We start from the raw sequence: 18095 nt of genomic DNA on the forward strand, positions 1-18095 counted from the left end.
TACTTTATACTTCTACTCCACTTCATTGTACTTATTACTCTCCTACGCTACATTTATCTGAGAGCTTTAGATAGATAGATTTGGATTACAAAATGTAAATCTAAACTATAGAAAAATGTTTTTTAAAATAAATAGATAATGTTATATTATTATGGACTAAACTACCTAGCAGTATATAAAGTATGTGAAATGAGCTCCACCTTTACCAGCTGCAACATTAAAGTGATGAACACATTAATGCATCAATAATTTTAATATGTATATATATATATATATATTTATATTAAAATTATGTATATATATATACATATTAAAGTTATTGATGCATTAATATATATTTATATTAAAATTATGTATATATATATACATATTAAAATTATTGATGCATTAATGTGTTCATCACTTTAATGTTGCAGCCCCGGAGGCTGAAGCAGGAAAAGCCAACACTAGGACCAGCATTGATTCATGGAGAGACCTTCGTCTGGTCAGCTAACATTACTGCCAAGCAGCTGAAATATAGAGTGATATTGTGGTTTTAGCTGACGTGTGTCGCCTCACTGTTTTGAGCGATGCTCGTTCATGTCTATGTAGAACGAGCAAGTGCGAGAAACAGGACGCTGACCTTCGTTGACTTAACGGCCACAGGTGTCGCTGTTAACAAGCAATTCTGATTCTTACAAACAGTCCCTTTAAAACTGCTAATTTGGTGACTGCTAATTCAAGCTCTTACTTTGAAAAGCTCCTCCCGGATGTGCTGGTGGGCCGTTGCTCGCTCGTAGCGGCGGTATGAAAACCCTCCGTCGTCTCGTCAGGTTCTCTGAACTCTCGCTGCCTCTTTCTCTTTAAACTCTCCGTTTTATCACCGAAGCAAACCGAGTAAAACGATGCGGGTCGCGGCGGTGGTGGTGGTGGTTCTAGTAGCTGGAACCGGAGCTTCCAGGCGGTATTGAGCCGGTTCTCCGCCGCAGAGAGGCTCCTGGTCCCGGACAGCAGCAGATGGCTCCTCGGTGTGTTCCGGTGGAAGGCGGAAGACTGAAGACTGAAGACTGCGCATCAACATCAACACAGCGAGCCGGAGACGGTACCGAGCTACAGCCGCGAGACAGCCACCTGTACCGGGTTTAACGGCAGCAGGTAAACACACACACCGGCTGGAGGAGGGCTGGAAGCGGGGTCGGTGTGGCCGTCACTACGACGCCTCGACGCGGCTAACACTAGTGGAGACCAGCTAACGTTAGCTAGCTAGCTGTTATGGAGGCTTGTTGTCGTTCCTCTTTCTCGGTTGTTTCTCTGTGAGCTGCAGAAGAGACTTACTGAGACGGTGCTGGTTAACATGTCTTTACACTGTGTGTGTGTGTGTGTGTGGACAGGAAGTGCATGCTCTGCTGCAACAGTGTGTTCAGCATGCTCAGAGCTGCAGCAGCAATCAGGACTTTCACCCAAAAGCTGCAGCAAAAGTTGCTCTAAAATCTCATCAATTAATTGCTTTACATGGTTGCAACAAGAACAACAAAATAATTTCAGGACTGCAATGCAATTTAAATCTGTAAATTACAACAATATCAATTAAAATGGGAATAAGATACCCAAAACGAATATTTAAAAATAGCATTAAAATAAATAAAATAGAAATGTTGGAAATATAATGACACCCTGGCATTAATAGAAAGCTTTTTGAAATTATAAATTTTTAGAAGTAATTCTAATTCTAATATTTAATTAATATGAATTCTAATAAAGTCCTGATTGCTGCTGCAGCTTTTGAGCATGCTGAACAAACTGCTGCAGCAGCAATCAGGACTTTCACCCAAAATCTGCAGCAAAAGTTGCTTTAAAATCTGAATCTGAAAAATCTTTTTTACAACAATCACGTGCAATTTACACAGCTCACACTTGTCTTTTTAAAGCAAACAACAGATTATTTAGATTGTTAAATATTGACAGATAAGAGAAGTAGCCAGAGGCATGTTTATATAAGTTATAAGAATTACAAGAAAAGCAAATGCATGATAATACTAATAATCAACCTTATTTATACAGATTTATTTTTTTTAAACAAAGTGCTTTACATGGCTGCAACAGGAATTAAAAAAAACATTTCAGGACTGCAATGAAATTTAAATCTGTCAATTACAACAATATCAATTGCTAAACTAGCTGAGGAGACTAACTGAGACTGTGCTGGTTAACATGTCTTTACACTGTGTGTGGACAGGAAGTGCATGTTCAGATTTCATTTCATTGCAGTCCTGACATGTTTTTTTAATTCTTGTTGCAACCATGTAAAGCACTTCATTGATGAGACTTTAGAGCAACTTTTGCTGCAGATTTTGTGTGAAAGTCCTGATTGCTGCTGCAGCAGTTTGTTCAGCATGCTCAAAGCTGCAGCAGCAATCAGGACTTTCACACAAAATCTGTAGCAAAAGTTGCTCTAAAATCTCATCAATTAATCTTTTTTTTTTTTTTATCACAATCACGTGCTATGTACACAGCTCACACCAGTCTTTTTAAAGCAAACAACAGATTTAGATTGTTAAATATTGACAAGCTGCAGCCAGATAAGAGAAGTAGCCAGAGGCATGTTTATATAAGTTATAAGTGGAATTACACTCAGTAGCAAGGACATGGAAAATAGTTGCATAATAATACTAATAATAATAAACCTTATTTATACAGAGATTTTCAAAACAAAGTGCTTTACATGGTTGCAACAGGAATTAAAAAACATTTCAGGACTGCAATGAAATTAAATCTGTCAATTACAACAATATCAATTAAAATGGAAAATAAAATACCCAAAACAAATATTTAAATAAAACAATAAAATAAAAATAAACATGTTGGAAATATAATGATACCCTGGCATTAATAGAAAGCTTTTTGAAATAAATACGTTTTTAGAAGTGATTCTGCAAAAGGCATGATATAGATTAGATAGTTCAGCTAAAATAGTTTATACCCATGCAATATAAAGCAAAAAATAGCAATAAAAAGTACTATATACACCACACACACACACACACACACTCAAAATAGTAAGTACTAGGGCTAGTACGACATGCTAAAAATCACAAGTTGCGTTAATGTGTTAAAGAAATTAGTGACGTTAAAACAAATTTGTGTTTATGCATTATCACGTTAACTTTGACTGAATTATAAATTCATGTAAAAAATAATATTGGCCAATTTATTTTTACCATATATTTTTTTTTTAATCTGATATTTGTATTTTCATTGCCTCAAAATGTATGTATAATAAATAAATAAAAGGAAAATCAAACAGAATATTACATAAGTAAGGGAATTAATACAAAGATAAATTAATAAAGAAGCAAATTAAAACATCAATTTATTAATAAATAAATAAATTAATGGCTACATTTATTTTTAATATTTTTGCTACATTTAATGACTTATTTATTTATGGAGTCATTTATTTATTCATTTATTTTTTATTTTGGCAGGTTCTGTCCTCCATAGTCGTGTCGTCCATTTTATGTCACCTGTGTTCATTTTGTCTGTTTGTACCTGAACACACCAAATGAGCTAATGGAAGAACATCTGCTATAAACTAGAGCTGCAACAATTAGTCGACTAATCGATTAGTTGATCAACACATGAATAATCAAATATTTTAATTATTTTATGCAAAAATGGCAGAAAATGATGTTTTCAGCAAACCGAGCGGCCGTCCCTGACCCGTCCCTGACCCGTCCCTGACCCGCCGAGCCGGCTAAAGGAAAGGGCTGTTCTGGATTTATAACACAAGACGAAACGAAAAGAAATGTGTCTCAATAATCTTTTTATGTCGATTATCTTGTTTTCATAATCATTGGAAGCTGTGACTGTAATTTGATTAATTGCACGGCAGTAACGCTAACACTTTACTTTCTCGTCTTCAGGAATAAAGGATATCGGAGGAAACATTTCGACTGACGACGTCCTACTTTATGGAGCTACAACAGGACGACTTGAACTGAGACCACTTTAACACTCGTCTAGACTCATCGCTCCCCGACCCTCAGGATGGCGAGCAGGAGGAAATCCACCATCCCTTGCATGGTCCCTCCTCGGGAAGCCACCGTGGACTCGGACCAGGAGATGGAGGACATCACATATCCGGCTGAGCCGGAGGACAGTAACGGCGTGGGGGCCGTCTCCTCAGAGTTTCAGGGTCTGTCGGAGGAGCAGGGCGAGGACGTCGGACCCGTGTCGGACCACTACCTGGACCTGAACACGGCCGAGGGAGGATACGAGTGCAAATACTGCAGCTTCCAGACGTCGGAGCTCAACCTGTTCACCATGCACGTGGACACGGAGCATCCCGACATCGTCATCAACACCTCGTACGTCTGCATGGAGTGTGACTACCACACCAAGAGGTACTACTATATAATCACTATAATACTTGTGTCTGTGTGAGAGTAGAAGTCTATGGAGGACGTAACCTGCCAAAATCAAAAATAAATAAATATGTCATTAAATATGAAAAATGTAGCAAAATAGTAGTTGTAAATGATAAAATGTGACATAAATTGATATTTCTGTTTTAATTTTCTTATTTATTTATATATCTTTGTATTAATTCCCATATTTGTTTACTCTTATGTTTAATTTTCCCTTTTATTGATTTATGTATTTATTTTTATTAATAAAAAAAAGAATAAATATATAAATGACTCGATAAATAAATAATTGTGATTAAATGTAGAAAAATATTTAAAAAAGAAATGTTGCCAAATAGTAGTAGTAAATGATAAAATCTGACAAACTGATATTTCTGTTTAATTTTGATTCTTTATTTATTTCTTTGTATTTATTTACGCGTCTGATTAATTTTCCCATTTATGTATTTATTTTTATTAATTAAAAAAATAATAAATATATAAAATGACTCAATAAATAAATAATTATGTAATTTAAATGTAGAAAAAATATTTAAAAAATAAATATTGCCAAATAGTAGTAGGAAATGATAAAATGTGACATAAATTTATATTTCTGTTTTAATTTGCTTATTTATTTATCTTTGTATTAATTCCATGATTTGTTTACTCTTCTGTTTAATTTTCCCTTTATTTAATTATTTATTTGTTTATGTTTTTATTTGTATTCTTTTTTAAACTTATTTATTTATTTTTTAATTTTTAAAAAAAGAATAAAAATAAATACATGAATAAATAACAGTCAGAAAACGTGTCAGGCCGATCAATAATGGACGCAATCATTAGTTGTATTCCTTCAGCCTGTTTCTTCTCGGTTGCAGCAAGATACTACTCTTTGGTCAGTGATTCATTCGCTCAGATAAAGAATATGATTATTTACTCTATATATTAAGTCCTCTGTGTGTCTGATAAACGAGATATTGACCGACATTTCTCCCCGTCCAGTTATGACACCCTGCTGGCCCACAATGCTCGCCTCCACCCGGGCGAGGACAACTTCACGCGGACGATGGTGAAGCGAAACAACGAGACCGTCTTCCAGCAGACGGTCAACGACCTCACCTTCGACGGCAGCTTCGTCAAAGTGGAGGACGACGAGGGGGAAGAGACGTCCCGCAAAAGCATCGCCCTCAGCAAGACGCCCATCATGAGGATCAAGAGCAGACCGGAACCCAAGAAGTTCGCCGCCTTGCACAAGATGTCCGTCGACGACGTCATCAAAGTGGAAAGCGACGATGAGGACGACGAGAACAAGGAGCCGCCCACGCTGTCGCCCGCTCCGATGACCCCCGCCGCCCCTCGCCTCATCCCCGTCTCCACGGCGATGCAGGTCCACGCCATCCCGCAGAGCATCATGGTCAACAGCTCCAACGTGCTGCAGTTTAAAGGGGGCTCGGGCGGCGGCGCCGTGCTGCCTCCCGGGACGCTGGCTCAGGTTCTGTCGGCCCTGCAGAACCAGCAGAACTGCAATCAGACGCAGACTCAGCTCCTCATCCCCATCAGCAGCATCCCCACCTACAACACGGCCATGGACAACAACGTCCTGCTGGTCAGCGCCTACAACAGGTAACCGCTGCCGTCTGTTATCTTTCAGAAGAAGTTACTCCCTCATAAATGTATATTATTTTAGAATAATGGACTTTATGATGCTGGTGCTGCGTGTAGTTTCTTAAAGAGCTAATCTGCTGTTACTCTATATATGTTTTACTTTGAACAAATCCATGAAAGAGCAAAACCAACACTGTTTTAGTCCGTCTCCCCACTGCAACCATTAGTTCATCAACAGAAAATCATTTGGCAACTATTAATACTTGATAATGGAATAAACATTTTAATCATTTGTCAAGAAAATGTGCCAAACATTAGCTGGTTCTGGCTTTTCAAATGCAGAGCAGTGTGCAGAACGTGAGGAGATAACGTAAACCCTGAGGCCAATAAACTGTATATAACTCCATAGAAACTCATAAACTCTGTTGTTTCCGTTCCTTCTTCAACAGCTTGTAGAAAACTAAACTTTTTTTGTCGTAGGTTTCCGTACCCGTCGGTGTCGGAGATCATGGGTTTGTCTTCGCAGACCAAGTTCAGCGAGGAGCAGATCAAGGTCTGGTTTTCTGCTCAGAGGCTGAAACACGGAGTCAGCTGGACGCCGGAGGAGGTCGGTGCACATCCATCCACACCTTGTTTTAGGCTGAATGGTACACTTTAGTCCCTCATGTGTGTGGTCTACATATACACTCACCGGTGCTAGTACCGGGTGGTCTTCTGCTTCAAGGTTGGACGTGTTGTGCGTTCAGAGATGGTATTCTGCATACCTTGGTTGTAATGAGTGGTTATTTGAGTTACTGTTGCCTTTCTACCATCTCCAACCACTCTGCCCATTCTCCTCTGACCTCTGACATCAACAAGGCATTTTCGTCCACACAACTGCCGCTCACTGGATATGTTCTCTTGTTCGGACCATTCTCTGTAAACCCTAGAGATGGTTGTGCGTGAAAATCCCAGTAGATCAGCAGTTTTTGAAATACTCAGACCAGCCCGTCTGGCACCAACAACCATGCCACGTTCAAAGTCACTTAAATCCCCTTTCTTCCCCATTCTGATGCTCGGTTTGAACTTCAGAAAGTCCTCTTCCCCACGTCTAGATGCCTAAATGCATTGAGTTGCTGCCATGTGATTGGCTGATTAGCTATTTGTGTTAACAAGCAATTGAACAGGTGTGCCTAATATAGTGGCCGGTGAGTGTATATCTGCAAATGACATGGTAAATACAGCCGGAGAAAGAAACCCCTATATTTCCATTTTATTCCCGTTAATTCCCACGGAAAGTTTCCAGTATTTTGCAACCCTACTCATGTGGTATCTGATGTTTTTCTAATTACTTTGAATGTAAAAAAAAAATCCCATTTATTTCCTCATATATGGCAAAAAATCAGACCAAGACTCGGATTACTTTATTTAAATGATCAATCTGAATTAAGTGTCATAGTGTCTGTGTCGGGAGAATAATTAAAGCAGTGAGAAAAAAGTTTTATTTCCTGTGTAAGCATGTTTTTTTTGTTTTTGTTTATCATGTTCGAGTCATATTGGCATCAGATCTGAAGTGCGTTCTGAAGTTTCATCCATTAAAATCAGATTAGAGGCCTTTTAACCTCACAGATCACAACATAAGTTTCTTATTCTGACTGATCCAAAATCTTAATTTGGAAGACACTTGGAACGATCAGCCTGAAGTTGGCAGACGCGGAGTCTAAAAGTAAATTCTATAGACTTGTAATTATCTCTTTATTGATTGTGGCCGTCTTTAAGTGGTGCCTTTTTATTTCAGGCTCCTTTTTTTTCCTCCTCAAATTGATGATAATTCACTCTGAGGGACAAAAGCTGTGAAGTGTGTCTGTCATTTACACAATTTATATTAACACTGCTGCATGAAATTCATGACTTGGTGTTAAACAATTGTTTTAAAAAAAAGTAGGACTGCCCCTCTTAGTCAATTAGCCGACTAATCAGTCGTTTTGGTCGTAGTCGACTAAGATTTCTTTTAGTAAATTAGTCATTTTAAATGCTTTTTTCATGTTGAATGATTTATTTCTAAGAAACTTCATCTCTGGTAAACATCAGATTTAAAGTCCTGCTTTTGTGTGATTTTTTTTTTTTGTTTGTGGAGAAACCCAGTTTTACAGATCTGTCGATTAAATCAACTCATCGATACGACAAAATCGTATGAGTGTTAGTCGACTGAGAATTAGTTTGGTCGAGGACAGCCCTTCAGAGATCTATACATCAGAACTGGGACGATTAATCTATCCATTATTTTCTCGATTAGTTGTTTGGTCTATAAAGTGTCGATCAGTGTTTCCTAAAGCGTAAGATGACGTCCTCAAATGTCTTGTTTTGTCCACAACTCAAAGATATTCAGTTTATTGTCATAAAGAAGTAAAGAAACCAGAAAATATTCACATTTAAGAAGCTTGAATAAGAAACCTTTTTTTCCTTTTAAGTTCTGGAGCTTTCCATCTTATCACATGATCTTCATCAGCTGGCAACATGTGCAATAAATCCTTAAAGATAAAGTTTGTAAATGATTTGTCACTTTGTTACACATCCAAGAAGTTCTTTGGTTCCATTGCGTTCACTTCACAACAAGTCGTTGCCAGACACTCACCATCACTCTCAGCCATTTATCTGTTTTCTATTCACACTAACTGATGACTTGATGACGTCATACCAACGTCGTTTTACTATTAGCTCACAAGCCCCTTTAGAAGTGGGAACCCCGACGTCAGGTATCCTCCATAGAGATCAACAAAACATTCATTTTGGACCCGCCAAAATGTCTAAATTGATTAATTCACAATCATATTTGTTTTTAGTAAAAAGCCATACTTTTATTCGGCACATTTGGTTCAACAGTCTCTTTGCTCCTTCTCTCTGCAGGTGGAGGAGGCGAGGAGGAAGAAGTTTAACGGCACGGTGCAGACCGTCTCTCAGACCATCACCGTCAACATCGCCGCCGCCACCAACGGCCTGCAGTCCATCTTCCAGACCTGCCAGATCGTCGGCCAGCCGGGCCTCGTCCTCACGCAGGTGACCAGTAGCGGGGGCACCGTGCCGGTCTCCTCTCCCATCACCCTGACGGTCGCTGGTCTCCCCGGAAACCAGCCCAAAGCCGCCGAACCGTCGACGTCGGAATCAAAGACCGAGATGTTGGCCAGCGCGGCGCTCAGCTTTGACGGGGGGGCGACCAAACCGAAGAAGTCCAAGGAGCAGCTGGCGGAGCTGAAGGCGAGCTACGGCAGGAGGCAGTTCGCCACAGAGGCGGAGATATCACGACTCATGCAGGTCACCAAACTCTCCAAACGGGCGATAAAGAAATGGTTCAGTGACACGCGCTACAACCAGAGGAACTCTAAGGATCACCACGGCGTCCTGCTGAGCGAAACCCCGCCCACCAAAGCGCCAGGAGGAGGCCGGGGAGGAAGGAGCAGCAGCAGCGGCAGCCTTAATGACAGCCACAACAGCGACAACACAACCACCATCGTCATCGACTCCAGCGACGACGCCAGCGAATGCTCCCCGATTTCTGCCAACGCCCCATCAGGTCCCACCAGAGACCCGCGGGTCAAATTCCGCCACGCCTTCCCCGACTTCACGCCACAGAAGTTCAAGGAAAAGACTCCGGAGCAGCTGCTCATCCTGGAGGCCAGCTTCCAGAAATTGGACACGCCCTCCGACGAGGAGCTGAGCCGGCTGCGCACGGTGACGAAGCTGACGCGGCGGGAGGTGGACGCCTGGTTCACTGAGAGGCGGAAAATGCCTTCAAAGGACGAAGACGACGACGACGATGACGACGAGAGGGACGACGAGAAGGTGAAATCCTCCGTGGCTTCGTCCTCGTCGAGGAAGACGATGAAGAAGACGCCGGAGCAGCTCCACATCCTGAAGAAGGCCTTCGTCCGCACGCAGTGGCCGACGTCCGAGGAGTACGACGAGATGGCGGAGGAGAGCGGTCTGCCGAGGACGTACATCGTCAACTGGTTCGGAGACACGCGCTACGCCTGCAAAAACAGCAACCTCAAGTGGTACTACCTCTACCAGAGTGGGAAGGTGAAAAACAGAACATACTTCTCTGTGTATAAACTTGTTGTTTAATCTAATAAGGCAGTAGAACTACTGTCAGGAGAGCAGTCACAGTAATATTTTACTTCTTTGACTTGCAGTTACTTGGACTTTACTGTATAAATAAATCAATGTGATGTATTTAAGGTGGACGAGGCGCTGAACGGTGGAGCCAAGATCCAGAAGAAGTCCAGGAAGCGTTTCCGTGGTTGGTCCAGGAGGACACGCCGGCCGTATCCCTGCAAACGCTCCCCACAGGGGGGCGACACCGCCATCAAGGTCAGTGTCTCGACCGTTTTGTGTGTTTGTTGCCCTAGTTAGAGCGTTATATTTCACAATAACGCCACAGTCGATTGAGTTTATTATTTTATTTTTTGACACTTTGCAGGAGTTAACATAAATTTACATTTGCTTACATATGATGTTGTTCCTTCTTATAACATTCCTACATTTTATATATTTTATAGTGAAAAAAAATGGAAAACAAGGAAAATATAAAGAATAGGGCTGCCAATCGATTAAAATATTTAATCGCACATTTTCAGTTACAGACTTTATATTACAGCTGTTTACAATAAGATAAAACAAAGAAAAGCAGAAGTCTGACTCTTAAGGTTTTAAACCTCGGAATCAACATTTCTTTATTATATATTTTTAATACTTTATTGCAGGAGTTAACATAAATTTATATTTGCTTACATATGATGTTGTTCTTACTTATGGCATTCCTACAATTCAGATATTTTATAGTGAAAAAATATATTATAGATATATAGATATATATATCTATATATAGATATATAGATATATATATAGATATAGATATATATATATAGATATATATATATCTATATATATATATATATATCTATATATATATATCTATATATATATATATATAGATATATATATATATCTATATATATATCTATATATATATATATCTATATATATATAGATATATATATATATCTATATATATATAGAAATTATAAAGGTTTCAAATTGCACTGAGGGTCTGTTTTATAGTTGTCACTAAATAACTTGTTAAACTACAAATAATACTTCTACAAAAACCTAAATTTTTCTATTCCTTTTGGACCATTATGCCACTGCGACTGCATTTGTTATGTACAAGCTGTGCCTGAATAACTCCAAAGAAGAATTTACTTTAAAATTCGTAAAATGTGTGATGGCCTACTTTATAGGTTTGTGCTCGAGTGTATTATCTGAACTTTTTCTTTTTTTTGACGTTGCAGCTGGTACATGTGGAGGTAATTTTAATGACTTTATATACTGCAGGGTAGTTCAATCTATAATAATACATCATCATTTATTAGTTAATTATATTTTATATTAATAACCTAAATCTGCAAAGTAACTAAAGTCATTAAATTTATTAAATTTAGTTGTTTAAAAGAGGGAAAAAACCGTACCGTATCGGGCCATCTCTAATACAAGCATGTTTCTCTAAACTTTTTTGATGTAAAGTATGTAGTGATTTTAACGCCGAGGCCTGTTTTTCGTGTCTCCTTTCGGCAGGTGAAGTCCGGTAAGTCGTTCCTGAGGGACTACTACCTCAAACACCGAGCCCTGAGTGAGAAGGACCTGGACGATCTGGTGACAAAGTCCAGCATGAGCTACGAGCAGGTGAGGGACTGGTTCTCTGAGACCACCAGGAGGGTGGAGGAGGGCAAGGAGCCCTTCAGCGACGAGGAGGCTGCTGAGGGGGAGGAAGAGGACGAAGAGGAGGAGGAAGAAGAAGAAGAAGAAGAGGAAGAGGAGGAGGAGGAGGAAGATGCGGCGGCGGCGGCGGCGGCAGTAGCAGAGCATGCAGACAGCGAAGGGGAGATGGAGGTGAAAGAACAAGGAGAGGAGGCCACTGACGACGACGAAGACGAAAACGGCGACGACGACGACTGCAACGAGGAGGAAGAGGAGGAGGAGACCGAGGAGAAGGAGGAAGACGAAGATGAGACGATCCAGGAGGAATCTGAAGGCGTCAGCCAATCACCGCCTCAGGCAGAGGAGCAGACATGAGCAGACGGGTGAGTTTGATTTTCTGTCTCACTAAACCCAGATAGGAACTTTATGACTGACGATACAATACTGACATACTATATATATATACTGTGATTTACTATCAATACTATTTTATCATTATATTTCAACGTACTATACTACGTCTTTTTCCACCAAACTGTACTATGACTTTTTTGACATTGTATACTATGACTTTTTTGGACATACTATACTATAACTTTTTTTCAACATACTATGACGTTTTTATCGAAATACTATACTATGACTTTTTTTACATTGTATACTATGACGTTTTTATCGACATAATATACAATGGCTTTTTTCATTCAGGGTTTCATAAAATAAACACAGCAACAAAAAATGCAGTAATTTATTGACAACAAATGATTATTCTTCCGCCTAGCAACACATAGGAAAAAATGCTTAACGATTGGGGTGATGAGTAACATTCATCTGGATATGACCATTAATCATGATAACACCCATTTTTGCTGGTTTTTAACACCCATTTTTTTCAGGCCAGTAGTGTTTTAATTGCGTAATGCCAGAAGCAAGGACAAAGCTCCAGCATCTTCTCTCGCTGTTGTTTAGTTGCCATCAAGATTATCATGGACGATTCACATTGATGCCCGGTCACTGACATGATATCTTTCAGCATCAGAACGTTTTTGTACAGTGGTTGGTGTAGATTATAGCGGTGCTGGCTGCTTCACAAATCCATGGCAACATGTAGTCAAGGCAGTTCACCACCACACCACGCTGCTCTCTAGTATACCTAACGTTAGAAGAAAGAAAAAAAAAAAAAAGTTCATCATGTTTTAGTTCCATTAAAACCACATTGTCGCTATCGTCGGCAACAATTATGCCCACTTTCCTGTAGCTGTTGTCTCTGTTATCGCTGGCAGTTGGCAACATAACTAGAGAAAGGTGAACATAATAACATAAAGGCATATTACTATGACTGTTTTGACTTTTTTCAACATACTGTACTATAACTTTTTTTTCCCGACATACTGCAGTAGGACTTTTTTCGACATGTTATACTATTCGTTTTTTATCAATATTTTTGACAAACGTTTTTAATAATTTTTTTCAACATACTATGACTTTTCACTTTTATGATAAAAAGTTATAGTATAGTATGTCGAAAAAAGTAAAAAAAAAAAAAGTCATGGTAGAGCATGTCGAAAAAAGTAAAAAAAAAAAAAAGTCATGGTATAGTTTGTTGAAAAAAGTAAAAAAAAAAAAAAAGTCATGGTATAGAATGTCGAAAAAAAAAAAAGTCATGGTATAGAATGTCGGAAAAAAAAAAAGTCATGGTATAGAATGTCGAAAAAAGTTTAAAAAAAAAAAGTCATGGTATAGAATGTCGAAAAAAAAAAAAGTCATGGTATAGAATGTCGGAAAAAAAAAAAGTCATGGTATAGAATGTCGAAAAAAGTTTAAAAAAAAAAAGTCATGGTAGAGCATGTCGAAAAAAGTAAAAAAAAAAAAAAAAAAAAAGTCATGATAGAGCATGTCGAAAAAAGTCATAGTATAGTTTGTCGAAAAAAGTAAAAAAAAAAAAAGTCATGGTAGAGCATGTCGAAAAAAGTAAAAAAAAAAAAAAAAGTCATGGTATAGAATGTCGAAAAAAAAAAAAGTCATGGTATAGAATGTCGGAAAAAAAAAAAGTCATGGTATAGAATGTCGAAAAAAGTTTAAAAAAAAAAAGTCATGGTATAGAATGTCGAAAAAAAAAAAAGTCATGGTATAGAATGTCGGAAAAAAAAAAAGTCATGGTATAGAATGTCGAAAAAAGTTTAAAAAAAAAAAGTCATGGTAGAGCATGTCGAAAAAAGTAAAAAAAAAAAAAAAAAAAAGTCATGATAGAGCATGTCGAAAAAAGTCATAGTATAGTTTGTCGAAAAAAGTAAAAAAAAAAAAAGTCATGGTAGAGCATGTCGAAAAAAGTAAAAAAAAAAAAAAAAAAAGTCATGATAGAGCATGTCGAAAAAAGTCATAGTATAGTTTGTCGAAAAAAGTAAAAAAAAAAAAAGTCATGGTATAGTTTGTTGAAAACAGTAAAAAAAAAAAAAAGTCATGGTATAGAATGTCGAAAAAAGTAAGAAAAAAAAAGTCATGGTATAGAATGTCGAAAAAAGTAAGAAAAAAAAAGTCATGGTATAGTATGTCTTTTTATGACTTCTATGATATGTTATACCATGACTTATTTAATTTCTTTTTTACGACATACTATATTATGAAACAGCAATGACATCACCTTTTAAGATCAGGTGCTCTGACGTCCAGAGGGAGCTCCAATAGGACATCCAATCAGGATCCTCTTAGGCGCCTCCCTTACGGTCGACCCAGAACATCCTGTGGAGATAAAGTAGATACGATAAATTAAATTCTTTTCTTTTATTCCACAGCATCAACGTTGCTTCGCCCACTGTGGAGACGATACGTGTCAGTGTTTCTCAGCTGGTGGGTCGGGACCTAAACATGGCCGCAGGAAGCTCAGACAGGGTCACAGCTCAGACGGATGAGGTGTTAACTAACTAAAACGACGGGTTTGTGCCTTGGAGATGAACTTTGGGTCCTGATGCAGCTGAGAAGCACTGAGATGACGGAGCTGACTTTAAGGACAAAGCGTCGGGATGTAGTTTTTGCTTTTGTTTGATGAACTGTGGGGACCAATCAAACGTGCAGGACGACTCAAACGTCACCACGAGAGTAAGTTCAAGCTCTGCTCCTGTACAAATAACAAGGTTTTTATTTTGGTGAGAATGACGGGCCTTTTATTTTGGCCTTTTTTCTTACAATAAAAAAATAAATGTTTTTAAAGTAAGAGGTGAGACCTCGCATGGTTTTCTCATTAATAAAAAATAGATTTTTTCAGAATAATGGACCATTTTTTTCAAGGGAATGTCCTCGCCCCAAACAATGAAAACATTTTACTGTTCTGAAAGAAAAAAAGGTTTTTGAAACCGTGCTGTTTTTTTGTGAATAGACAATTCAAATTAGTGCCATTCTGTTTATAAGTCCTTGTTTTAAATCAAAAGAAATCAGTGCTGGATTGAATTCCACATCTGCGTATTTTGTATTTTTTAGTCTGAATGACATATAAATATAATGGGGACTGAATCCATTATACTATTATTATTATTATTATTATTATGCTATTATGAGTTCTTTTGAATATGGTGGTAATTTCCATGTCAGCAGGTCTTTTGGGTCCATTCAGTTTCAATGACGTCAATCCAGTTTGTGAATTTACCTCCAAACTTACAAATCACTGAAGGATGGAAGTACAAAAAAAAACTCCTTAAAAAGGTAAAATCCACCTTAAAACACCTCATGAAAATATCTAATCTGATTTATTATACTTTACATAGTGAATTTTAGTTAATCAACAACGCAGCTATAAAAGTAGTGTCATTAACTTAAGAGTTATTAACATAAATATACAAAAAAAATGCAGAAAGCTTCAACTAAATATTTTATTTATGAGCCTCAAAAATTCCAAAAATGTTATATAGTCTGATATAAACAAACAATTCCTCAAATTTGGTTATTAAAGGAACAGTGATCAAACTGTGTAGTGAGCAGGACGTTTTACAGTATAGAAATAAACTCGTTAGCGCTCTCTGGTGGACAAACTTAAAACACATTACTGAACATTATAAACTTCATGAAGCTGAATTATTTATCAAACACAAATAAAACCGTTCTCATATTTCAACTTCTTTTAAATGTGAAGATTTGCTGCTTTTCTGTTTTTTTATATCACAGTAAATTAAATATCCTTGTATTTTTGACTGTTGTTTATCTAAAGATGTCACCTCAGGCTCCTGGGAATTATTATGGCTATTTTTCACTTTATAGAGGCAGATTAATCAATATTTTTTTTGTCCGACCAACATTGTAAAAAACCCCAAATATTCCGTTTATAATTATATAATTAAAGGAAACTAGGAAGAGTAGGCTATGGGAAGTTATGATGGCTAATCATCACTATTTTGTGACATTTAATGGACTAAATAATCAATCAAGGAAATAATAATTAATCAAGGAAATAAGGGGCAGATTAATCAATATTTTAAATAGTATTTAATGTTTTGTTTTATCTGACAACAGTGTAAAAAAACCCAAATATTCCATTTATAATGATATAAAATAAAGAAAACTGGGAACCTTAGGCTCTGGGAAGTTATGATGACTTAATGGACTAAATAATTAATCAAGGAAATAAGGGGCAGATCAATCAATATTTTAAATAGTATTTAATGTCTTGTTTTGTCCGACCAACAGTCTAAAAACACAAAAAGTTTACAATGATATAAAACAAAGAAAAGCAGGAACCGGAGAAGGCATCGGCTTTAGCTGGGTGTACCTAATAAACTGGACACCGAGTGTCGTCTTTAACATATAAACACCCGTAGAGTTGATGAACTTATGGATGCAGGTGGTTGTGTCGTCTTTCTGCAGTTCAACAATCCCACAGAGAGAAATCAATTATGAATATTTGTCTTATGATGGCGACATCCAGATGTTTGTTGATCTGGTTCAACACGACTTGTTTACTGATAAAACAGAAAGCAAAGTTCATTAAACGTATACAGACAAATATCAGACTCAAACTTTCACTGTTTCAAAAAAAATTAAAAATAGTAAGAACTGACCTTGTTTGCAAGTGCAAGGGTCTTCAGATGCATTCTGGGAAATGTAGGAATCTGGTGTAAATGGATCAGGCAGTTAGATAGAGAAATGGTTAATAACTAAAACATAAATGATGTGTTTTCAAGGTGGATTTTTCCTTTGAGCTCTACATTTAAAAAAGAAACAGACTGAACTTCAGTCATTTAAGGTTTCAACGTTCCCAACTCATTTCTTACTTGGGTCTTTTTTTAAACAAGCAGATTTATTGATGGACTTGAAAGGGAGATGAACCCAAATACTGTTTTGTGCCCTCGTCCAAAAAAGAAAATAGAACGCATGTGTGCTCTACTTCAGGAAACAGGCAACTTTACCTCAGTCAGTTAAGCTACAAACTCGGTAAGATTGTGACATTTAACACTTTTACGACAGTTTCTAGAGAATTCAATACTGTATGCATGAAAATATGAGTACACAATAATAATTATGTCTTTCAGATGGCGTTTCTTTTTTTTGTCGTTGTCGTCGCCACCAAAGTTAAAAAAAAAAAAAAAAAACACTTTAAAAAAGGTTTTAAAAAAAGACATAGTTATTAGTGCGTTTCTTTGCTCCGATACGGGTGAACTAGCAGAATCTTTCAGGTAATTCCACAAGAAATTACAGACGATATTTTAGGGGCGAGAAACCACAAGCACTCGGCTCGGTTCCTACGGGAACTTTTTAACTTTTCATATGTGGGGTTTAAAAATAAAAAAAGAAGAAGCTTTTATTTTGCTTTTCTCTGCTCTCTCTCTCTTCCTGTGTTTCCTGAACCTCGTAGGGACTCTGGTAGGATATGCAAACATCAAAGAACAATCAGCAGCTTGAAGCGGTGGTTTGGGTGTTTTTTTTATTGATCCTTATATGAGCTCTGTAAGTTACGCCTTTCTGCCATTCTTTACATTGCTTTAATAGCCAACGGTTTTTAGTTAATTTATTTATTATATCTGGACTTTCATGGATATCTTTTTTTTGTCTGCAAGCAAAAAATAAAATGTTTAAATATTCAGATACTGTTTTTGTTTTTTTAAGACTCATTTTAATATTTATCCTCAATCTTTGATATTTACATTTAGGGATGCACCGATACCATTTTTTTTCAGACCGAGTACGAGTGCTTACATTAGGGTAGTCGCCGATACGAGTACTTCTCTGTGCCAAAAGACCCTCGTTAACAGCCAGCTGGAGGGTGTGAGCGACACACGGCAGGCTGGGGAGTCCCGCATATGAGGCGGTGCGCCGCGACCAGCTCTATGTCGGCTTGGAAAGTCTCGGGGTGAAGGTGAATCGCAGCCCGCAGCTTTACAGCGC

The 18095-nt window shown here is 37.8% G+C and overlaps 1 protein-coding gene and 1 long non-coding RNA gene across 6 annotated transcripts in view; one reads left to right on the plus strand and one right to left on the minus strand.

Moving 5' to 3' along the window:
* Positions 1-752: 752 nt before the first annotated feature.
* On the plus strand, positions 753-17793 carry LOC141753848 (zinc fingers and homeoboxes protein 1-like). Of its 3 annotated transcripts, XR_012590521.1 has the most exons (9): positions 753-1134; positions 3903-4382; positions 5391-6011; positions 6474-6600; positions 8880-10049; positions 10209-10340; positions 11604-12109; positions 14519-15897; positions 16448-17793. XR_012590521.1 is itself a non-coding variant. In XM_074612458.1 (8 exons), exons 2-7 carry the CDS (start codon positions 4027-4029, stop codon positions 12099-12101), a joined length of 2904 nt encoding a protein of 967 aa, XP_074468559.1. In that variant the 5' UTR covers positions 753-1134; positions 3903-4026; the 3' UTR covers positions 12102-12109; positions 14519-17793. The 3 variants fall into 3 exon arrangements, 2 of the variants coding, with proteins under 2 accessions (XP_074468559.1, XP_074468560.1); XM_074612458.1 differs by having other exon boundaries at positions 14519-17793; XM_074612459.1 differs by lacking the exons at positions 10209-10340; positions 11604-12109; positions 14519-15897; positions 16448-17793 and adding an exon at positions 10104-10154 and having other exon boundaries at positions 8880-10073.
* Positions 12182-18095, minus strand: part of LOC141753879 (uncharacterized) — a 36489-nt gene continuing 30575 nt past the window's right edge. For all 3 annotated transcript variants that reach the window (XR_012590535.1, XR_012590534.1, XR_012590536.1), the window contains 3 exons: positions 14363-14465; positions 12389-12870; positions 12182-12290 (listed from right to left, as the gene is read on the minus strand). This is a non-coding gene — a long non-coding RNA (uncharacterized LOC141753879). The remainder of the gene's footprint in view (positions 12291-12388; positions 12871-14362; positions 14466-18095) is intronic.

Source organism: Sebastes fasciatus, chromosome 17, assembly GCF_043250625.1.
Source record: "Sebastes fasciatus isolate fSebFas1 chromosome 17, fSebFas1.pri, whole genome shotgun sequence".
Lineage (NCBI taxonomy): Eukaryota > Metazoa > Chordata > Actinopteri > Perciformes > Sebastidae > Sebastes > Sebastes fasciatus.

What these genes read in the sequence shown, in the direction of transcription:
- LOC141753848 (XM_074612458.1), top strand. Translation starts at nt 4,027, where the DNA reads ATGGCGAGCAGGAGGAAATCCACCATCCCTTGCATGGTCCCTCCTCGG. An exon ending in TCAGCTGGACGCCGGAGGAG is followed by an intron (nt 6,601 to 8,879) that starts GTCGGTGCACAT and finishes TTCTCTCTGCAG; the next exon opens with GTGGAGGAGGCGAGGAGGAA. An exon ending in ACCTCTACCAGAGTGGGAAG is followed by an intron (nt 10,050 to 10,208) that starts GTGAAAAACAGA and finishes GATGTATTTAAG; the next exon opens with GTGGACGAGGCGCTGAACGG.